This window comes from Sceloporus occidentalis, unplaced genomic scaffold (genome assembly GCF_023333645.1).
Source record: "Sceloporus occidentalis isolate IW3139 unplaced genomic scaffold, rSceOcc1.0.p SCAF_2, whole genome shotgun sequence".
In the NCBI taxonomy this organism is placed as follows: domain Eukaryota; kingdom Metazoa; phylum Chordata; class Lepidosauria; order Squamata; family Phrynosomatidae; genus Sceloporus; species Sceloporus occidentalis.
Genome location: NW_028316982.1, coordinates 95,729,806 through 95,750,236, shown reverse-complemented (window position 1 = coordinate 95,750,236; position 20,431 = coordinate 95,729,806). Strand labels below are relative to the sequence as shown.

At 40.7% G+C, this 20,431-nt stretch overlaps 1 protein-coding gene across 5 annotated transcripts in view; it reads left to right on the top strand.

The window, feature by feature from the left end:
* Positions 1 to 3,771, top strand: part of LOC149318735 (protocadherin-15-like) — a 952,040-nt gene extending 948,269 nt beyond the window's left edge. For all 5 annotated transcript variants that reach the window (XM_089510367.1, XM_089510370.1, XM_089510366.1 and 2 more), the window contains one exon: positions 2,639 to 3,771. In XM_089510367.1, coding sequence (XP_089366493.1) covers positions 2,639 to 3,190 — 552 coding nt within the window. In that variant the 3' untranslated portion in view covers positions 3,191 to 3,771. The remainder of the gene's footprint in view (positions 1 to 2,638) is intronic.
* The last annotated feature ends 16,660 nt before the right edge of the window (positions 3,772 to 20,431 follow it).

The following is a 20,431-nucleotide window of genomic DNA, read 5'->3' as shown; positions in this document are numbered from 1 at the left end:
AAAAGAAGAATGTTACTAAAAAACGAAATGCAGGATACAGTGGACAATCTACTGTTGGTACCAAAGGGAACCGGGGTACGACAGAATCAGAAAATCCAAGTGATTCCACATCCTTTTAGGAAGGAAAATGTGAAATAGTAGGTAGACAGTTTGCATTAAAGTCTGAGTTTTGTTTGCTGTGCTTTCTTTATTACTTTGTGTGCAGTGAAAGGAAAGACATGTGCAGGAATATAAAAGAAAAAAACTACAAGTTGGGAAAGAGTCACCTCCTCCAGTAAAAAAAACAACACTTTTTTTGCAAAAGACAAATTGCAGGCTTCTATATAAATGGCTTGAAAGACTTCACAATGTGGATACGCACAAATGCTATGGTATATAAGATAAGAGTACAGGAAAGCATGCTATGAACTCAGATAATGAGTTTTTTAAATATGTATAGCCATATTTGGGTAATGAATTGGTATTCCCAGATTAAAAGAGTTGGTATGTAAAGTTTATGGGAGGAGGCTGGTTCACTCAATAAAAAAACAGAAGTGACTCTTGATCACTTGGTTACTCCCCATTTCGAGATTATCAGTTGCATGTGAACTCCAATTAGCAGGTTTGTGTTTGAAGTGGTGTGGTGTTATATGACCATTCTCTCTCTGTGGTGTCTGATCTGTGATGATTTGTTCATGCAGGCAAGTTATCACTTGATGCTGTAGGCATCAAGCAAAGAGCTGGCACATGTGAATAGCTGTGAATTTAAACATTCCTGGAGGTTTATGTCTATTTGTATACAGCATGGTTTGCATTTTCTAAAGTGGTCTGTTTGACCTCAAAGTACTTTTTTAAAAAGTCAGGATTATGTGCAAAACTCTTATACTTTCACTGCTACTACCCAAATTAATAGCCATTTTCATTATTTACCATGAGGCAATTCTGTAAGTAAACTGATGATTTTTACATTACTAGTATGTAATCAAATCTGGAAAATGCCAGCTAAATAATGTTGTAGAATAATTCTATAGCAGCTGTTGTGACCGTTGTTGGCTATTAGATGAGCAACCTTAGGTTTTTGAAATTCCATTAATTTAAATGGTGAAATTATTGTACATGTTGGAAGTGAGACAACACAAAATGAACTGTTGGTTCTTACAGCATTCACACCTTCCACTTCCTTTAGAAATATATTCCATTCCTATCGATATAATGGGTCTTGTAAGAAAGAAAATCCAAGTTTCCCTTATGGGCTGATAATATTACATAGTATTTTGATTAATTCAATAATTACTGTATATGAAGAGGCAATTAGAAGCAATTTTGCAAATCTGTTTATAGCATTATCACTATCTAAGGGCAATGTACCTGCTTGTATTTACTGTGGTGGGGTACAGACCGCCCAAAAAGGGTGGTCTGCTGGCGCCTTGTTTTGCTGCGCAAGGAAGCCACAGTGGACAAACCATGCAGCTCCATCGCACAGCCAAAAGAACCTGCAAAAAGCGGGTTCTTTCTGCGGAGTCACAATGGGGGCGTGACGTGTGGACACTAAGTGTCCATCGCATCAAAATGGCGGCACCCGTGTGTACAGGGCGCCGCCATTTTGATGCCCTCATCACGTGCTAGGGGTGAGGTACGTATGAGCGGTATGCCCTCGGCCAACCCCTAGCATGTGACGAGGGCACCGCAAAGGCCCGTCTGGACAGGGCCTGAGTGATCATTCAGTTCTGTTTCTGAGTACAGCTATCACAGGTAGAACCTGACTTACATTTAATATCTCATCACCAATGTATCAAATAGAATGGTAACATTTTAAAACTGTTTGAACTTCTGAATTAATTCCAGAGATAACTGGATCAATGGCTGTCAGAGAAGATCCCACAGAAAGCTGCCACTGCCAGCACTACCCAGCTTTGGATCAATAATGCTCCAATGGCTAATTGTGGCAAGCAGGTCTCTGGGCACTCAGCCTATAACATTCCATAATTTCTCTTTCTTAGCTATTTGTTTTCCTCCCAAACTGGATTGTGTTGATAGAATAGCATTATACCACTATAAATTCGAAACTCAGTTCAAGTCTATTAACATTAAAAACTTACAGTTCATTATATTGTTATATTACCAGAGCTTGGTACAATTATCTTTGGCACTACAAGTCCCAAGAGATATGTTGCCTGGGGGATGCTGGGATTTATAGTTCAAAAATAACATTTCCAAATTCTGCAAATGGAAGCATAGCCACAAAAGGGAGATTAGAAAAAAAGGTAGTTCAGAGTAGTCATGCATTGTAACAACATACTCCCTCCCACATTTCAGGAAGAAGGGGCCTAACGCTACATACGTAACTATCAAACAATGAGATACTAAAATATTCATGAAAATTATTGGTTCATACATTTTCTCTGTGTTTTTAAACAGATGCTGTCTTAAATATACTTCATATGTACCGAAGCATTCATGTGCTGATACAGAGCCATTACCTGAACTTTTTAACATAACTTCTTAGTTCAGTTAAACTGATCAACAAATAGGCTATCTCAAGTCTCACTGGAGTCATCTTGTGTTCTAGTGGAAATGAAGGAGCTGGAAAAACCTACAAAAACAAGCTCTTGATATAATTTAATAACTTCATTTTTTTCCTCTCTTTGTTGTCTCACAGTGGGCCAGAAAGAAAAGAATCAAGTTGGTAGTTGATCCAGAATATGAGACCAGCTCCACTGGAGAGGACAGTGCTCCTGAGAGTCAAAGGAACCGCCTCAGTAACCCCAACATTCAAACCAATATCAATGGCAATATCTACATTGCCCAAAATGGGTCAGTTATAAGAACCCGGAGAAGTTGCCTTTCCAATAATTTAAAGGTCACCTCCCCTTTGCGGCTGGGAAAACATTTCAAGAAACTTGATAAGTTAGCAGTGACGCATGAGGAGAATATCCCACTGAACACATTTTCAACAGGGGCAATATCTAGTGACAAACTGAACACAAGACCATGCAGTGTTTCCTTTGCATCCTCTGCTATAGACACTGAAAACCTAGCAACAAAATCAGGGGGCAACAGATTGAAAAGCACAGAAGAGCAAGAATCAGTTATTGATAATGAGGACAGGAAGGAGCCTTTGGAATTGCCCAGCGACCACACACAGTCGGATGATGATGAGCTCTGGATGGGCCCGTGGAACAACCTTCACATACCAATGACAAAACTGTGACCTCTGTTTTTCATTTTAATTTTTACTCCCATTTATAACAAAAATACACTTTTTATCATCATCGAGGGAAACCATATGAACTTTGTGTCATTCACATACAGTTGTATACTTTGAACAAAATGCTTTAAAGTAAAAGAAAAAAAATCCAGAAAATTTGCACTCACATTTGTACCAATTAATTGTTCTTCCTGACAACTCTTTTTTGACAGGCTCCAAATTCACTGAACAAATACTCATTAAAGTGGACTAGTTTTATTGGCTCTGGAGTTATTGTTTAATAAGCATAAAACCACTGCTAAAATGCAAAGGAATTGATTGTTCAATATTTGTAGCTGAAATGGCAATAGTCACACACTTGTTTGACTTGTCTGTAAAGCACACTGGAGCTTGATTGGCAGCCATAACCTAGAAACATACACTGGGTCACTCTACTGATAGTCCTGCTACACTTGATGTATCTGATCATATTTGTGATTCAGCTGCCCATGGTTGATATATAAAGAGTATACTGCACAAAAGGTGAACTATTTTGGGTGAGTCCCTCAAGGCTAGCTTGAAACTTGTGAAAAATTAATCCATATTTGAAGACAACAACCTATGAAGCAAATCACTATCTGCCTTGATAATAGATTTTCTCTTTTTAAAAAATTAAATGTGCCTTATTTCTAAGAAGAATGTGTCCAATATTGTAGCCACTGGCTCTTGGTGTGCATTCCTCTGCAGTGTAGAAGGGCCATTTATTTCATGACCAATACTGCATCCTCCAAGAAGCTTAGTCAAATATTCTATTTCAAACAAACATGTCAACTCTCTTAAAAATCTATAAAGCCTTTATCGTTTTTACAATTCGTCTCTGTAGCCCTTCTAGTCTGTAATATCTTTGAAACACCCCAGCCAGAATTATCTGATAGCATACATGTATTTGCATCTTCTATTTATCCATGCAGATTTTAAAAGTACATTGGTTCTTTTATTTGTTGTGTATTAAATGCTAAAGCTTTGCACAAGGACTTTCCATTACAGCAACAAAGACCTTCCTAAGGCCACTTTACATGATAAAATAAGTATGTTGAGCATAATGGTTGTGTAAATTCATGCAAAGTTCAGCACGACTGATGCAGCTGTTGGTTGAGGTGAAGAAGAGTGCAACTACACTTGCACAAATAACTATTAGACTACAGAGAATAGCAGAGCTATATAATAATAATAATAATAATAAATTTTATTTATATTTCCCGCCTCTCCCTGTGGATTGAGGCGGGATTACAACAATAAAAATAACAATACAACAATAAAAGCTACAATATCATATAAAATACACTCAGTAAAACAGTAACACCACTATCAATACAATGCATTGACTAAATCTATAAGCAGAATTCTATGAAATATTCCCTTTTTATGCCCTTTTTATTCAGTTGCTTCCTAACCATAGCGTGACTCCATTTCCTCCCATTCATTCTCTTCCTGCCATCTTTTCTTTAGTCATGTAGGGGAACTGTTCCCCTGTTACCCAGGAATGAGCCTTGCAATGTCACAAAAGGTGTACCCTGGCAAAGGGCAGTGCCAGGTGATGCCACTTAGCCAGTGGTTCCCAAACTTTGGTCCTCTGAGTGCTTTGGACTTCAAAACCTAGCCAGTCTGGCCAACAATCATGAATTGTGGGTGCTGAAGTACAAACCATCTGGAGAATAAAGTCTGAAAACCATTGCATTAAAAATGCACAGAGTATGCCTTTCAAATCAAAAGCATCACAGCAGCACATGAGGAGTGTGACCAGAATCCTATTGGATAGTTACAAATGGTAAGACTTACACATTCATAACTGCTTCATATTCAGATTCTCTATAAATCTTCTTATTTAGGGAATTTATAGGGACCATGAAAGTCCACAGTCCCCCCTTACTAGTCAGTAGCCCCTGTGATCAATTGAGGTCCATTGCCCTTTTGCTAATGGAGTAGATGACTAACATTCTCATCCACTCAGACAGAAACAGGGTCCCTGTAACGATCTTCCCACACAACAGAGATCCTATCCTCCTCTATCTTCCTCTATCATATCCAGCAAATCCTATCATCATCTACCAAACAGGTGCTTTACTTAATAAATACATTCTCTTCATTTGAGATAGTCTCTGATACAAATTCTACACAAAGTGAAAAGCTGTAAGATCTGCTCCATCTAAATTCTAGCAAGCAATTCAAATTGGCTTACACGTTGTAAACTCTAAGCAGTGCTTAGTTCACTATAAAGTGGTATAGAGATATAAATGCAACTGCTGTTGTTATTAAAGCATTTCTAAAAGTAGGCAGCCAGGTGCTAAGTCCATAAATAATATGAAAGTGTGAAAAATATGCTCCAGATCGTTTCAGAGTCTAATGCATCATATTTTGCCCCTCACCTACCAAGGTTCTCTAGTTTGTACAATTGGAATGACTGGTTCTGTCTTGGCTCCACCCATTCATCCTATACATTTGCCCTACACAAGAACAGATTTTCTTTGTTTAACTGAGCAAACATACTGACAATTGTAGTAAATGTGACTGGAATTGTGAGATAGGCCTGTGTCTCAGCAATCATACAACTGTATCAGCATGTACTGAACTATGCAAATTTAACCCAAAGCAAATTTGCTAGCCTAGTTGTGACATGCACTGTGGCCCTTAAGGAATTAGTGCTTCCTCAGGTACAAATCTTGCTTTAAAGCAATGGTGGGAATCATGCAGTCCTTGAAATGTTTATGATTTGGAAGTCTAACAGTCCTACTCACAGCCAACAGTGAGGAATGCTAGCTATTGCTGTCCAAAAACATCTGCATGATTTCCATCTACGTTGACCTAATCCAGTTGTTAGTTCCAAATAGTGTCCACCCAGTAAATCCATGGAAATGGTTGAGCCAACACTTGTGTGTCCTTTTGATTGGCCTGTTCTGCTTGGGACTAAGAATGGGATTTAGGCCATGAACTATAGTCTTTGTTCCTAGATGTACCAGTCTTGCAGATGGGTGGGTGGAAACATCACAGAAGAGGGCCTGGCATATCATATGTATTGTTTAACTGCTTCAGGCTCTGTACATTTACATCATAATATGCTCCGTGATACATTTTTAAAAAATGTACACAAAATCTCCCCTTCATAAAAGGCTACTTGATATACAAAGGGAACAATCCAGACTTTCCAGCATTATAAATTAGAAGCATTTCCAGTGGATGAGATGCTCAGCTGGGGCAAATCAGCATAACTTTCCTGAAGCCAATGGAGCTTTGTAAATTTACAGCTGCTCGGGAGCTTCCATAATGGGATTCTTAAGCTATAAAACTGCTCTAAGTGAAACATGAATCAGGCCCCTGGTATCAGCAATATACTCATTATATAATGCAATAACCTCTATGTAGATGCATAGAATGGAAGATTAAAGATGATGCAAAATCATTTATAGCAGGGATGTTTGTGATAATTAATCTTGCTTTTTTATTTCTATCATTGTCCTCCCCTTTCTTGCATTTGTTTTGGTTGTTTGTATGTAATATCCCTGTCTGCAGCTTTTACAATTAATCAATATTTTTTTAACCTTATGGCAACAGCAGCCAGAATTAAAATGGGAATGATGCAGTCACTTGAATGATATCAAATGGCACAGAAGGTAATAGAGCAATGAATAAAGATCTATATATTTTCCACTACGGCTCGCCTTTGGGCTAAAAAAAATGCAAGATGGATTCCTGGCCCAAAGGATTCCACATCTAGCGACAAAGGCCAATGAATACTGAAACTTTAATGAGCTTGGTTTGTATAAAATGATCTGGCCAGGGTACAAGGGTGTGAGAATACTGAATTATTATTATTATTATTTTCTGTATGAAATGCCATCATATGGATTTGCAACTCTACTCTGTTTTCTTGGAATCTAGCCTAATATTAACATAGAATTACTGATCCTTTTCTAAAATTACAACGGACAAAACTGGCGGAAAAGATCTGCACAGTCAAACCAGTTTGCATATGGTGTCACATGTGGATGATGAAGTGTCTTTTCCAACTATCCATACCTTAATGCAGTAGTGAATGTATCCATGTTACATTACTGCAGCACCTTTTGCCATCGCGCTTTTCTGGGTTCAATCTTAATACCTACAATTGCAAAAAACAAGTGGTTTTCCAGGTGGTGGCCGTATTAGTCTGTTGTTCTATTAGTGTATTAGCCCAAGAAGGAAAAGTGGATGAGGGATACAGCAGCACATTTGAGACAAGTTGATTCATTTCAGCACAAGCTTTTGTAGACTCCACTTTGGGCATGTCTACCTGGGACAACTACACTGATTTCCCCCATCCTCACTGCAACATGTCTATGGCCCCATACAGACAGGTCAAAATAAAGCTGCTTCAGGTCACTTTGGAGGTATGCTGTTTAAATTATGCATGCGTCCTAAGATTCTAGAAGCCACACCAAAGCGACACTCCAGTCCTTAGGACTGGAACATGGCTTTGGCACGGCAACAGTGGCACCTGGTGGCACAGTGAGATGTGTGAAGACAGCTGCCAGGCATCACTATATAGTACAGAGGTATCTGGAACATCTCTGAAGCCAGAGTATCATCACTAGTGTAGATGAGCCCTTCATCAGATGTGTGAGGAAGTAAAGTTAAGTTCCTTGAAGCTTATCCTGATTCACATCAATTGTTTCTAAAAACAAACAGACCCATAATTCTGGTCAATCCTATAACCATTGATATGTTGCTGTTTTTTAAGTGCAGAACTTGATTTGGTCTTAAATTTAACCTCAGAACCTGAACATGTAAAATAATAAAAAGCTAGTACTTTTGATCATGTGCCTTTCATCAGAAACTGTGTCATTATGATTCCCCCATCTGAAAGAGCCTCCACGTTACAGGAAGTTAAATCAAGAAAAGGCCCAACATTTCTATTTCACTGTTTGTGTTTCATTGCCCAAGTAAAAGCTGTTATTTTGTGTAAATACAAACAGTTGAATCCTAAATAACCCATTTTGTACCACACAGGGCCGCAACTGAAGTGTTATGTACTGGATTCCAGCCAGACCCCTCCACACCCAAGTCCACTTACTGCTAAGCAGCCACTGGGATCAACGGGGGTCTGCTCCCCTATCTATAGAAAAGTGGCTGCCTGGTGTCACTTTACGAAAGCATAACTATAGGGTATGTGTTCATAACTGCTGGACAGGATTCCTGCCAAAGACTTTTGTGTTGAAGATTTTTAACACTATTGTGTCGGACACTATATGTTTCATTGACTCAGTGACTAAAACCCTGTTCTGTGGCACAAGCCTTGCATGGCTAATAAGATAGTGTGCTGAATACTGTTAGACACCCACCAGGATCTCCCATACCTTTTGCCCATGGCCCCAGTTTTATACAGTTGCGAACAGGATTATCAAATCTCTGGTGGGACAGTTTACATGGAAGGAGACATTTTTTCTGCTTCCTGAATCACAAATTGTGCAAGACTGCATTGAAAAGCACTGTATTTCTCTTCTTTCTCTCTTTGTGATTATAGTCTGCCTTTCATGCTTTGCTTTCCATCCTGTTTCATTGCCTGACATCTTTTCCCATTCCATCTCATCCTTAACATTACCCTTTGGGTCTTTTGGATTCACATAACTGAATTCTTCAGCCTCTTTCTTCCAACACTTCTACTGGTTGTCTTTACTGTTGACTCATGGCTATGTAGTCTACCTCCTTCTTTCTGTCACCTGTGTTTGGCATTGTGTACCTACTACTACCTTTCTTCTCAGTTCTGAAATGGTCAGAGTCTCAATCCTCCCACCACTGGAAAGAGCAGAGGCATGCTGAAAACAATTTCAGCTAGCTACCAAGGCCAGTCAAGAATAGTTTTTTGTGGGTTTTTCGGGCTATGTGGCCATGTTCTAGAAGATTTTCTTCCTGATGTTTCGCCAGCATCTGTGGCTGTCATTTTCAGAGAATGCTTGCCTGGAAAAAGTGTGTGTGTGCGCGTGCGCGCGCACACACACACACTGTGTGACCCTGGGAATGCAGGCAAATCACTCCTGCATTCCCAGGCTCACAGTGTGTGTGTGTGTGCGCGCACGCACACACACACACAGACACTTTTTTCCAGGCAAGCATTCTCTGAAGATGCCAGCCACAGATGCTGGCGAAACATCAGGAAGAAAATCTTCTAGAACATGGCCACATAGCCCGAAAAACTCACAAAAAACTATGGATGCCAGCCATGAAAGCCTTCGACTTCCAGTCAGGAATGTTTGACTCCTGCCTTTATTCTGTCTCCACCTTCACTTCCTTCTCACTTCTTCTTTCCTCTTGCAACATGTCCAGAGAGAAGTTCATTTGATGTGAAGAGAATGCAGGGAAACTATGAAGTTTATTGCACCAGGGTTAAAACGTTCCCCGGTGTGTTCTAACGTGCCCGCGCGGGGGCGCGCACGGAACATGACAGGAACGCGATGGGGCCAAGAACCCCAGTTTACCGCACACTGGAACTCCGCCTTTGCCGTCGGGCATTCCAATTGCGTTCCCATTGAGTTCCAGAGGCGCCATGTCTGGGGACGCTTAGAAACAGTCTTCTTCCTCTTCCAGAGGATGTCCAGAATTCTGGGAACAGGAAGTGCAGTCCATTCTCACTTCTTCACTCTGAGCTTCTCTTCAATATCAGAAGTTACTCTAACACTGGCTAGAATCTTGTTCATGACTGATGCTGGTGTAACCCATAGTTACCACAGCATACGTAGTGTTAAAATTAATGTTGAAGGAGGTATCCCATGCTACCTTTCTCAACATGGTTGTCTTAGGTACACCAAGAGTGCTTCCAAGTGCAGGCATTGATTGGCTTTAAGGGTGCAACCAGGTAACATCTGTATGCTGCTTCACACAAAAGAAGGAACAGCCTTATGCTGGCTGATGGCGGCGGCATTTCCTTTCCTGGATGTACATCAGGCACATCCCAACACCAATGGAGGAGTGTGGAGCTGCATCTGGGAGCCAAGAGAAGGAAGGGCTGCAGTAATTCTTCAGACCATCAACATAGGTATTCTGGCTGAGTTTTACACTTCACCAGCACCCAAGCAGGATTGTGATCATAGATTTCAAGGCCACTTGTCAAAAAAAAAAAAAAAAGGCCTTCAGATAACGTCATCTTAACTTGGCCTCTGTCTGTATGGGCAAAATAAAATGATCTCCCCGCTATCCTCTTGGGAGAGAGACCAGACAACACATGGTTCAAACCCTGTTTCTGGTGTGAACAGTCCATATGATGTCCACCCCATTCATCACTGGAACTGGGGGATATCCCTTAAAACATATTAAAATAATTCCCTGCTTGCTCCAGATCTTCCGAAAAGATCTGGAGCCCTCCATTTTGATGCTGGGCAGCTGTTTAAAATGCACCCCACTCTGCCAAGATCAGAATGAGGCACCCAGAAATGTCATCAAGGCTGTGCATGTCATTTTAACCTCAGGAATGAGTGACTTGCCACTGTGGTGAGCATGCCAGATGGTGCAGGAGGACAGCCATGTGAACAGCCACCTGACATCAAAAGGGAAGGCCCTAAGTAATGGGGTAGGTCAGGGCAGCTTTGGGGCCAGGATACTCTGGGCTGCCCTAGGAATATCCTAGCCTGTCCAGACAGATCCTAACCTGGCCAGAAGATTCTGCTTAGTTACACATTTTACTCACGTGTAACAAATAGGTGATGTAGACTATATATATAGAATATATCAGACAAATTCAGTTCATGTCTGAACTGAACCTGGGTGCAGAATTTAGGATTTTAAGGGAATACACACAGAGTAGAATACTTGCTGTGCATTATAAGGAAGAACATGGACAAAAATAGATTACAGATTGCGCTCACAAAGAAACAGGCTCTTAAAGGGTAAGCATGGGAACACAACTCTGCTTTCTGTCCTGAAAAACAGTGCATAATTCTGATTTGCAGGTCTATGCTAATCAACAAAGCCTATCAAGGAAAAGGCATGATGATTTATGGATATTTGCACTATTTTCAAACCATTGCTGGTATTTGTGAATTTAAGGCTTTATTGCATCAGAATTTGAAATGTACATACATTTTTAGAACTTATGTTTCTAAGAGAAGAGGAGGTTTTAGAACAGGATGTACTGTAATTCTTACTGATGAGATTAATACTACAATTAACATAATCCAATTCCTTGTAAGAACCTAATTTTTTTCTGCAATTTTTTTTGTAGCAGCTCAAATGGGGAAGCAGGAAAGACTTGTACTCCGAGTCATCATCATCATCACCATGCATTATTTTTGATAATGAAAGCCACCACTCAGAGTTAGGGTAAAACAAATTGCTCCCACTCTGACCTGACTTCATGCTGTCATCAAGAAACTTCCTCATAATGAATCACCTTGATCTGTTTTTGTGATGCTGTGATTAACAAAAATTGAATGAACTGCATGATAATGTGATGTCCTCACAATGCCAGCATGAATCTTGATTAGCTGAGATTGCTTCTGGATAAAATTTTTGCATTTTCATGCCATTCTTCAATGGTAGAAACAGAATTCACTGCAAACAGGTACTGTATTGCATTTCAAACTTTTGGGACGACAGTTTTGTCACAGCCCTCCTTACAGTTATTTGTGTTTAGAACATATTACTTTTCAGCAAGTCAGACTGGTCCACTGAGTTCAGTACTGGCTGCCTGACTGGCTGGCTACAGGTCTCCAGGGTTGAAAGAAGCCTTCCCTAAAATGCCAGAAACTGGATTTGAAGCTAAATACAGGCCCTTCCCATGTTCTTATGGCACATTTCTATCATTACAGTCAATGGAATTAAACAGTGATAGAAAATAGCTAGAAAATAACTAGAAATAGTAATCAAGAGCTTCATTGCCCATTTGGTGAGAAGATAGACACTGTTGCAGCATGACTTCTTCCCATGATGTTACAATAATAATGGGAGCCATGATAGGATATCTTCATCTCTGCCTCAACCTCCCCAGAAAGCAGGGAAATTCTGCCATGTGATAGAGTCATGGGTTGGGTTGTTTTTCTGATATGGTCCAAGAGTCCTTTTAGGTTCTGAGATCTCATGTCCTGGTTCTCTTTTCTGGTTCTCATAGTTAAGAAGAGGAATCTAAGGCTACACTACTGTGTTGAAAAGTGTGTGTGTGTGTGTGTGTGTGTGTGTGTGCACTCTTGTGTTTCTGATTTGAAAGACATAATCTGTGCAACTGTGGTTGATGCTTAGCACAGTGCTTCTGAGACTTTGGTTCTCCATATGTTTTGGATTTCAGCTCCCAGAATTCCTAACAGCTGGCCTAATTGGCTAAGGAAATTGAAGTAAAAAACACCTGGAGGACCAATGTTTGGGAACCACTGACTTAATGGCATCACCAGGGGCTGCCTTTGGTAACTTCACCAGGGCCTGCTTCCTGTGACATCACGAGGATTATCTACAGGGCTCAAGTTTTGGGGCTTGAAATCTCAGGGCCTAGAATATTCCTGACCTAGCAACCCTGGTCCCCATTGCTTACAAACACTCAAGAAAAGAACCATGATGTAAGAGTGCCCATCCCACCAACATAACAGCAAAATGGAGGGAAGGTGCTGCTGCATTTTATTATTTTGAAGTTTCGAAAGTAAAAAAGCTGCAGGTTTTGTCCCTTTTACGTTCACTTTATTTTCACATTATTTCACGTTTGCAGGAACGTCATGTGAAAAACTTCCCACATTTGTGGGGTTTTTCTAATTAAAATCTACTTTAAATCCTGTTTCTGAGCGGGATTTCGCTAGTGTGATATGGTCCAGAGTGTTTTATCACCATCCCCCCCTCCTGCTCCTACCATGCACTATGCAAGCTTTGCAGCCAAAGCCAGTTATGCTCCGCTAGCTGCACATGTTTCTGTAGATTTATATATCCAAGGCACCTGGACTCTTTTCTTCCCTATTAGTGTTGTATTGTAGAACCCTGTCGTAGAACTCTTGGGGTTTGTTATACAGGAGCAGTTAATGTCTTGGCAGAGCCTCATGGCATGGGCCTGCTTAGTACATAAATAAATTGGAGCTTTTATAATGGAGAACTGCTGTGCCTTGTGGAACATTTTCCTCTCTTTCTCCCAGTGCATGTGACTCATTGTCACTATCCAGTGTGTGTTTGTTTCTGCTAGTTTTCACAGCCTCAAGGAAATCCTTTTGTACAATTTAGGTTTTAATAACCAGACCTACCTTGTGGATACAATATAATCATGAAGTCTTTAGAAGTGGAACATCTGTAAGGATGAAGGTCATGAAACCTACCAGAGATACAGGCATCCCATTTTGCCAAGGCTTAATATGATCTTGGCATATTCCGTGATCTTAGTGCTATTAGCATAAAACTCTTCAACAAGTTTGTTTTTCAGCCTCCTTTCTGTGTACTTTACTTTTGTCTTCTTTTAAGTTTGATTCATTTGGCTAAAATTCCACATTCTGAAGGAAAACATTTTGTCTAATAGCTTCCTTCATACTGCTTGTTAACCTTGCCAGTGACTTCTTCAGTTCTGTATTTCTCATCCAAATGTATGATATGCATTCTACATGAGTCTTTACAAATATGGGCTGGAATTCATAATTGCAGTTATGAATGCATAACCTAGACTTATGTAGGAATACTCAACCTGTATTTTCAAAAGCACTTTGATTTCTTGTGTTATGACCTACAGCTACAACAATAAACTTACTAGATTTGATTTGAGTTGACTAATCAAGTTCCCATTGATTCAGTGGATCTGTTCTAGTTTGGACAAATTATTTTATTGAGGCCACTGACTGCACTGCTCAATTATCATGCATTTCTCCCTGCACTTTTCTCCAGCAATATGGTTAGAATAAATGTGGGCTACTTTTCAGGACCCTGATAAAATGTAGGTGACTGGAAGCAAGTCCACTCCAATGGTTTCATGATAGATTAAGTTGCTTCCCTTTCTGAATGATTAGTTTTATTGGCATTGACAGAAAATTGTGTGGATGGGTGCCTTCAAGTCATTTCTGATTTATAGTGAAACTTTTGTAATGTTTTCTTGGGAAAATTTGTTCAGAGGTTTGCCTTGGCCTTGCTTTGAGGATGAAAGTGTGAGATGCATCCAAGATCACCCAATGGGATCCCATGGATGAGTAAGGATTCAAATCCTTGTCTTTAGAGTTGTAGTCCAATGCTCAAACCATTACACGATGCTGGCTAACTCTCAGAAAAAGCTTAGTTTTATATTAAATGAGACCACAAACATAAAGTGCAAAGATTCCTATCTTTGCTGCTACTTGTTTTTGGGTAATGTTCTATTGCTCAGGTTAATTAAAAACCATTTTTTCTTCTTTTTTTCCCCTCATCACTTTGCCTTGTGTCCCTAAACCTATAAGAGTTTCAGACTTCCTTAAACATGAAAGCTAGGCCAAATCCATACCACAGCAATCTTAGCGAATTCTCACCATGTGGCAACCTATTGTTATTTAACACCTTCCTAAAAGAAAGGAGCAAGCAGGGTGATGGTGTTATCTCAATTTTGGAATGTCTTCTCAAAGAGGTCCAACAGGTTCTGCTCTAGTCCAACATAATTGGGCACCACCAACATGGGGAAGTCCAGTCTGCAAATGTTTGAATGTTTTTAGCATTACACCTGGGACAGTAGTATTTGCCCTACAATCCAAATATAGAAGAGTGGTCCAAACATTTAGGCTGTAGTCCTGTATCAGATACATAAAGTGTTGTGGCTAGGCTCCATTTCCTAATCTGTCCCCTGAAATCCACCTTAAAATATAGGGAACTCTACCAAGGGATGGTGTTTTGTAGCACTGGCAAGCAAAATACTAAAAAATGATGCATCCACCAGTGAGCAGCAGTGTGACAAACAAAAACAGGGACCACTGTAGTGTCTTGTATCTTCATCACATCACCACTTGCTGGTAGGAGAAGGCTGGACATGTCATCCTTTAGGAAGGCATGGCAAGATGACAACAGGCTAACAACTTCTGAATTAGCCTCCCAACATTATCTGACCTGATCACCTCTAAATAACTAAAAATGCCACCCAAAGGCAAAAAAACAAACTGGACCAGTCTTCACAACAAGACTGAAAACCAGGAATCCTTTAAAGCAGAGAATCAAATAAGGATTGGCTCACTGTTTGCGGCAATTACACTTCCTTCTCTGCTCCCTAAGTCATTACAGAAATTTGATGTACTGTATATACTCATGTATATGTCTAGAAATTTTAGTCAAAAATTAACTCAAAAAACCTAAGTTGACTTATCCATGGGTCGATGTAAGTATTGTACTATGACTCTCATCAAAAAGGGACCATCCTCTGGTGAAGAGTGTAATTTGTTATGGAACCACTGACCCCACTGACCCCTTTCTGCTCTCTCATCTATCCAGTCTTTAGTGCGAGTGCAAACAGTTATACCTGCTGGAATTTAGTAAGTTCTTTCTCATGGTTTTCCTTTGCCTCACCCTTTAGATCCTTTGTTACATTCCCCTAAATTTTAACCTTAATTTATCCACAGGTCATATCAAATCCATAATTTTGATCCCAAAACCTGCCCTCAACTTATACATGAAGTTGACTTATAATTGAGTATATACGGTAACTAAAACAGCCTCCCCAATTCATCAAAGTCCAAATATAAACTACTCCCTGGAACAAGAAGAAAATAAGGAAAACAATGATGAAAGAGCCAAGCTCCTGGAACTCACTAGACAAATTAAAGTGCAGCCCTTCCAAGAAATGTGCCTTTTGTCTGCAGAAACATTGGACCAAAACAAACTGGCAAAAAATGCCGGCTTCAGGGTGGCATGGAGGTGTGGTGTACGCATGGTGCATGCTCCGATACCACCCCCAAGCCAGTGTCACATCACCTCACTGACCACACAGCAGTACTCAAACTCTTTGAAGCCAAATCTGTTACAGAACTGCTTTATGGACCCCAGCTGGGACCCCTCCCCAACTCTGCACCATTATAACTTGTGCAATCCAAATTTTTAAGATCAGCATTCCAAGCTCCAAACAATCCCTGAGTGTTAATAACAAAATCTCTAAAGATATAATGAATAAAAGTGGTGAAAGAGGGCACCCTTGTCTTGTTGCTCTATAGATGTTCAAGGGCTTAGTTATTTCTCCGTTTATTAGAATGTTTGCTACTTGCTCTCTATAAATAGCTTGCATCCAGTTTTCAAAATTCTTGTTTCTCTTGTTTCTCTTCAGATCGTATAAATCTTTCACCTTTCATATTTTAAATACGGTTTTTACCTTCTTTTATTTTGTATCCTGTGCTGGTCTATTACCTTAATAAAGATGGACTGAACTATCATCCTTTATCTCCCCACTCATCAGTGGCACAGAACTCTGTCTCTTACTACAGCTGCCTAGATTTTAAGGTGAGTTTGCAGACATTTGTAAATTAGTATAGTAAATATAATTAGAAAAAAGTTACAAGGTTGTAAGGCTAGCTTAAGACATTGCAACTGCCTAACAGGATACCACCCTTAATATATAATATTTTATTCTGGGACAAAAAAAAGTGGGTATAGTTAACCTACTAGTGACCCTCCAGATGTTCTTGGACTTCAACCTTTACCATATCTCACCATTGGCAGTGCTCTCAAGAGCTGATGGAGCTGCAGCTCAAGAACATCTGGAGGCCACAAGTGATGTCATGGAGATCTACCAAGTTACCTTAGCTAGGTATCTGTGCAAAACCTTAGCTAGGTAACGTATCCATGCAAATTTTCTCTTCATCTTAATTGCCAGTGGGGAGGGATTGTGGACTGGGAAGGTCACAACATGAGAGGAAGTTTAACTCTTCCTCTCCAGCTATAATCCATCTCTCTTAACTAGGGGAAGAGATAACTTCCAGTGAAATACAACTATTAGTGGAGTACTGAAGGCTTGTAGCCATTTTACATTAGAAGCGGAAACTCCTGATTCAGCAAAAATGGTTCTTTCAGGCTGAACTTTCCCTTTGCTTGCTAATTAATGATTCACAACCCATTTTTCTCCTACTGTCTTTATAGCCAGCATCCCTTTAAGGAGATCTTCTATTCCACAACCTCGGCAAAAATCTTCTTCTCAGTTGAGGCTGCTGTGCAAAATATAGACTCAAGATGAAGCCTGTCTTTTGATGCTCTAGGGCTCAAAAAGTAATTGGAGCAATCAGTATAAACTATTGTGCTGCACTGAACCAATTTTTTTTAGTTTTTAAAAATAGTTTTTAGAATTTGGACATTTCACAGTGTTGCCAAAGGGTTGGAATTATCTATATTATATCTGTATTATACAGATGATGAAGTGAAATGATGAAGTGATTGTGAAACCTGTAGAGGGATGATTCCAAAAGATTTATCTAACCTCTGTCTTGTACAAGAATTGCTTCATCTTGAAGAAATGCAGACTTCTTTGTGGTTCAGCAAATACTTTTTTTAATGTTTTAGTTTCTATTCTCCTGCTGATGAGTCTCATGTTTTCTTTTGGGTGCACTTTAGCACCCAAAGGACTGTGCTGAAAGAAGAAGAGAAAAGACCCGATGCTTAGTGTTATTCAGTGATCTTTGCACCCACCTTCCAGTATGACTAGTAGCCCCTATGCCATTATTCTCCAAATGTGGATACTGGGCACAGAAATGGAGTGCTTGGATGCTCTACCTTGCTGAAATCATCTGCCAACTCAGTGCATCCAGATTCCCAAAGCCTCATATAGATATATACTTATGCAAATACCTAAAGCCCAGCCTTACATCTCTGCAACCAGCCACCTGTCAAAAAGGGGGAACCTCTCAACGAGGTCGCAATCACGCAAATCCACCAGTGCAAAACATTGCTGCCAGGGCAGTTGTGATATTGGCAGTCACATGGTGTCAGTTTCTCTTCCTCTCCCCTTGTGCCCTTTGTCACTTGCTAATCCCAAGAAGGCTGATTCCCTTCCCAATCCACCCACCCCAATTTCTTTAATTTTTTAAAAAAACCACTTCAGTTGCAGAGCTCCAGAACTGCATGGAAAGGTAGGGTGTGTGTGTGTGTGTGTGTGTGTGTGTGTGTGTGTGTATGCCAGCATGATGCAATGGTTTGAGTATTGAACTATGGCTCCAGAGACCAGGGTTTGATTCCTCACTCTGTCATGAAACCCATTGAGTGACCTTGGGCAAGTCCCATGCTCTCAGCCTCAGGGGAAGGCAATGGCAAATCTCCTCTGAACAAATCTTGCCAAGAAAACCCCATGATAGGCCTTTTAAAAAGGATTAGGGTTTCCCCTTTGACAAGTTTGTCTAGTCATGTCCGATGCTCATATCCGTTAATATGCCAAGGGAACTTTCATTGTCAAAGATGACTCTGTGGTCATGTGGCCAGCATGCCTAAGTGCCAATGCACATGGAATGTTGTTACCTTCCCACCAAAGCAGTACCTATTTATCTACTTGCACTTTTACATGCTTTCGAACTACTAGGTTGGCAGAAGTTGGGACTAGGGATGGGCGCTCACTCTGTCACGCAGTACTTGGGCCTTGAATTGCCCACCTGCTAACTTTGTGATCATCAGAGTCAGTGTTTATAACCACTGGCCCACCATGTCCTTAGGCCTTATGGTCACCATAAGTTAGAAACAACTTGAAGGCACGACTTCAAATAAATAATCAAAAGCCATGTTGGGTAAGGCATAGGGCAGGGAGTCAGGGAATTAAGGGGAGGGGGTCAGCAAGAGAGTGTGAGGACAGCAGTAGCCCCAGTCACACAACTGTGAAGTTGAGTGATAGTGACTGCTCTGAAACCAGTATGTTTCCGTTTTTTAAAAAGAAATTGATGCAGCGCTGTGAGAACGGGGCTCATGTGGTAATCTTAGTCCCAAATGTTTACATATATAGGACTGTAACCAAGTGAGGGCAGGAAAATCAAAAAATGAAAAACACTTTAGCCAAAGCTTTACAGAGTGAGCAAGGAAAAGAGAAGGTTTGGTGTTTATTTATTTTTTCTTATTCTTCCCCCCACTTGGACATTTTGTCTCCCATTGAAATCCATAATGAGACATTCTCCGGGTCTTCCAAGGGGCTCTCTGGATCTCCTGGGGATGCCATCCTAGCTCTTTGGCTCCAGGGATAGCTGGATAGTTGTCTGTTGCCCCCACACTGCCTGCTCTCCACTGGCTGCTAAATGGCTGTGTTGAGGGGCAGCTACAAAATGAATGGGGGAGTTTGCTCACTGTGCATGGTTAGGATAAAATTCCAACCTCCCTGACTACACCACCCAAAACAGAATGCACCCTACATATTTCAACTCCAGTTGCACATTGCCCTTACCTTGAGCTGTGGGCTGCTCAGGGGCTCAGCCAAAATGGTGCACTCAGCTGTTCTCATTTGCCTCAGTGGTAGAGTAGACACTCACAAGTAGACACTGCCACCCCAACTGTACCCCTACACCTTACTCACCTTTGGACCCCTTGTCTCACTCATGAGTAGAACCCACACCTTACTTGTGAGTAGACTACCCTTCCTCACAAGTAGACTCCCACCTTGCTCATGAGTAGGACCCTGTCTTACTTTCAAGTAGGATCCCACATAACTTGCAAGTAGGACTCCATTCTTATTTGTGAGTAGACCCCCTTGCTCACAGGTAGACCCACAGCTAAGTCACAGGCAGCCCCCCCACCTTACTAATGAGTAGACCACTACACCCCACGTTTACCTGCAAGTTCAGACCCCCTACTAGAGAGTGGAACATATTGTTCAGCCTTGTCTTTTACCACAGTGGAAGTGGCCTCCTCCTGAAGAGGAGGAGGCCATTGTGATGAAGCCAGGAGAAGCACACTTTCCCCTTCCCCCTTTGGGAAGAAGGCTTAACTGGATGTCCAAGAAGGCCCATTTTAAGTGGTGTAGTTCCATCATATAGAATCCTGGGATTCACAGTTTTACAAGGCCTTTTGCCTTCTCTGAAAAAGAGTGCTGGTACCTCAAAAAACTACAAATCCCAGGATTCTGAAAGAAGGCATCATGACAGTTAAAGTGATGCCAAACTGCATTCTTTCTACAGTGCAGATGCACCACCGAATGTCACCGAATTTATACTGCTGAATGAATGCAGTTAGAGACTGCTTTAATGCAATAGATGTCATGGTGTCATCCTACAGAAGCCTGGGATTTGTAGTTTTTGAGAGATAATTGGCTTTCTCTGACAGAGAGCTTTGGTGCCACAACAAACTACAAATTTCAGGATTTCATAGGTGCCATGGCAGTTA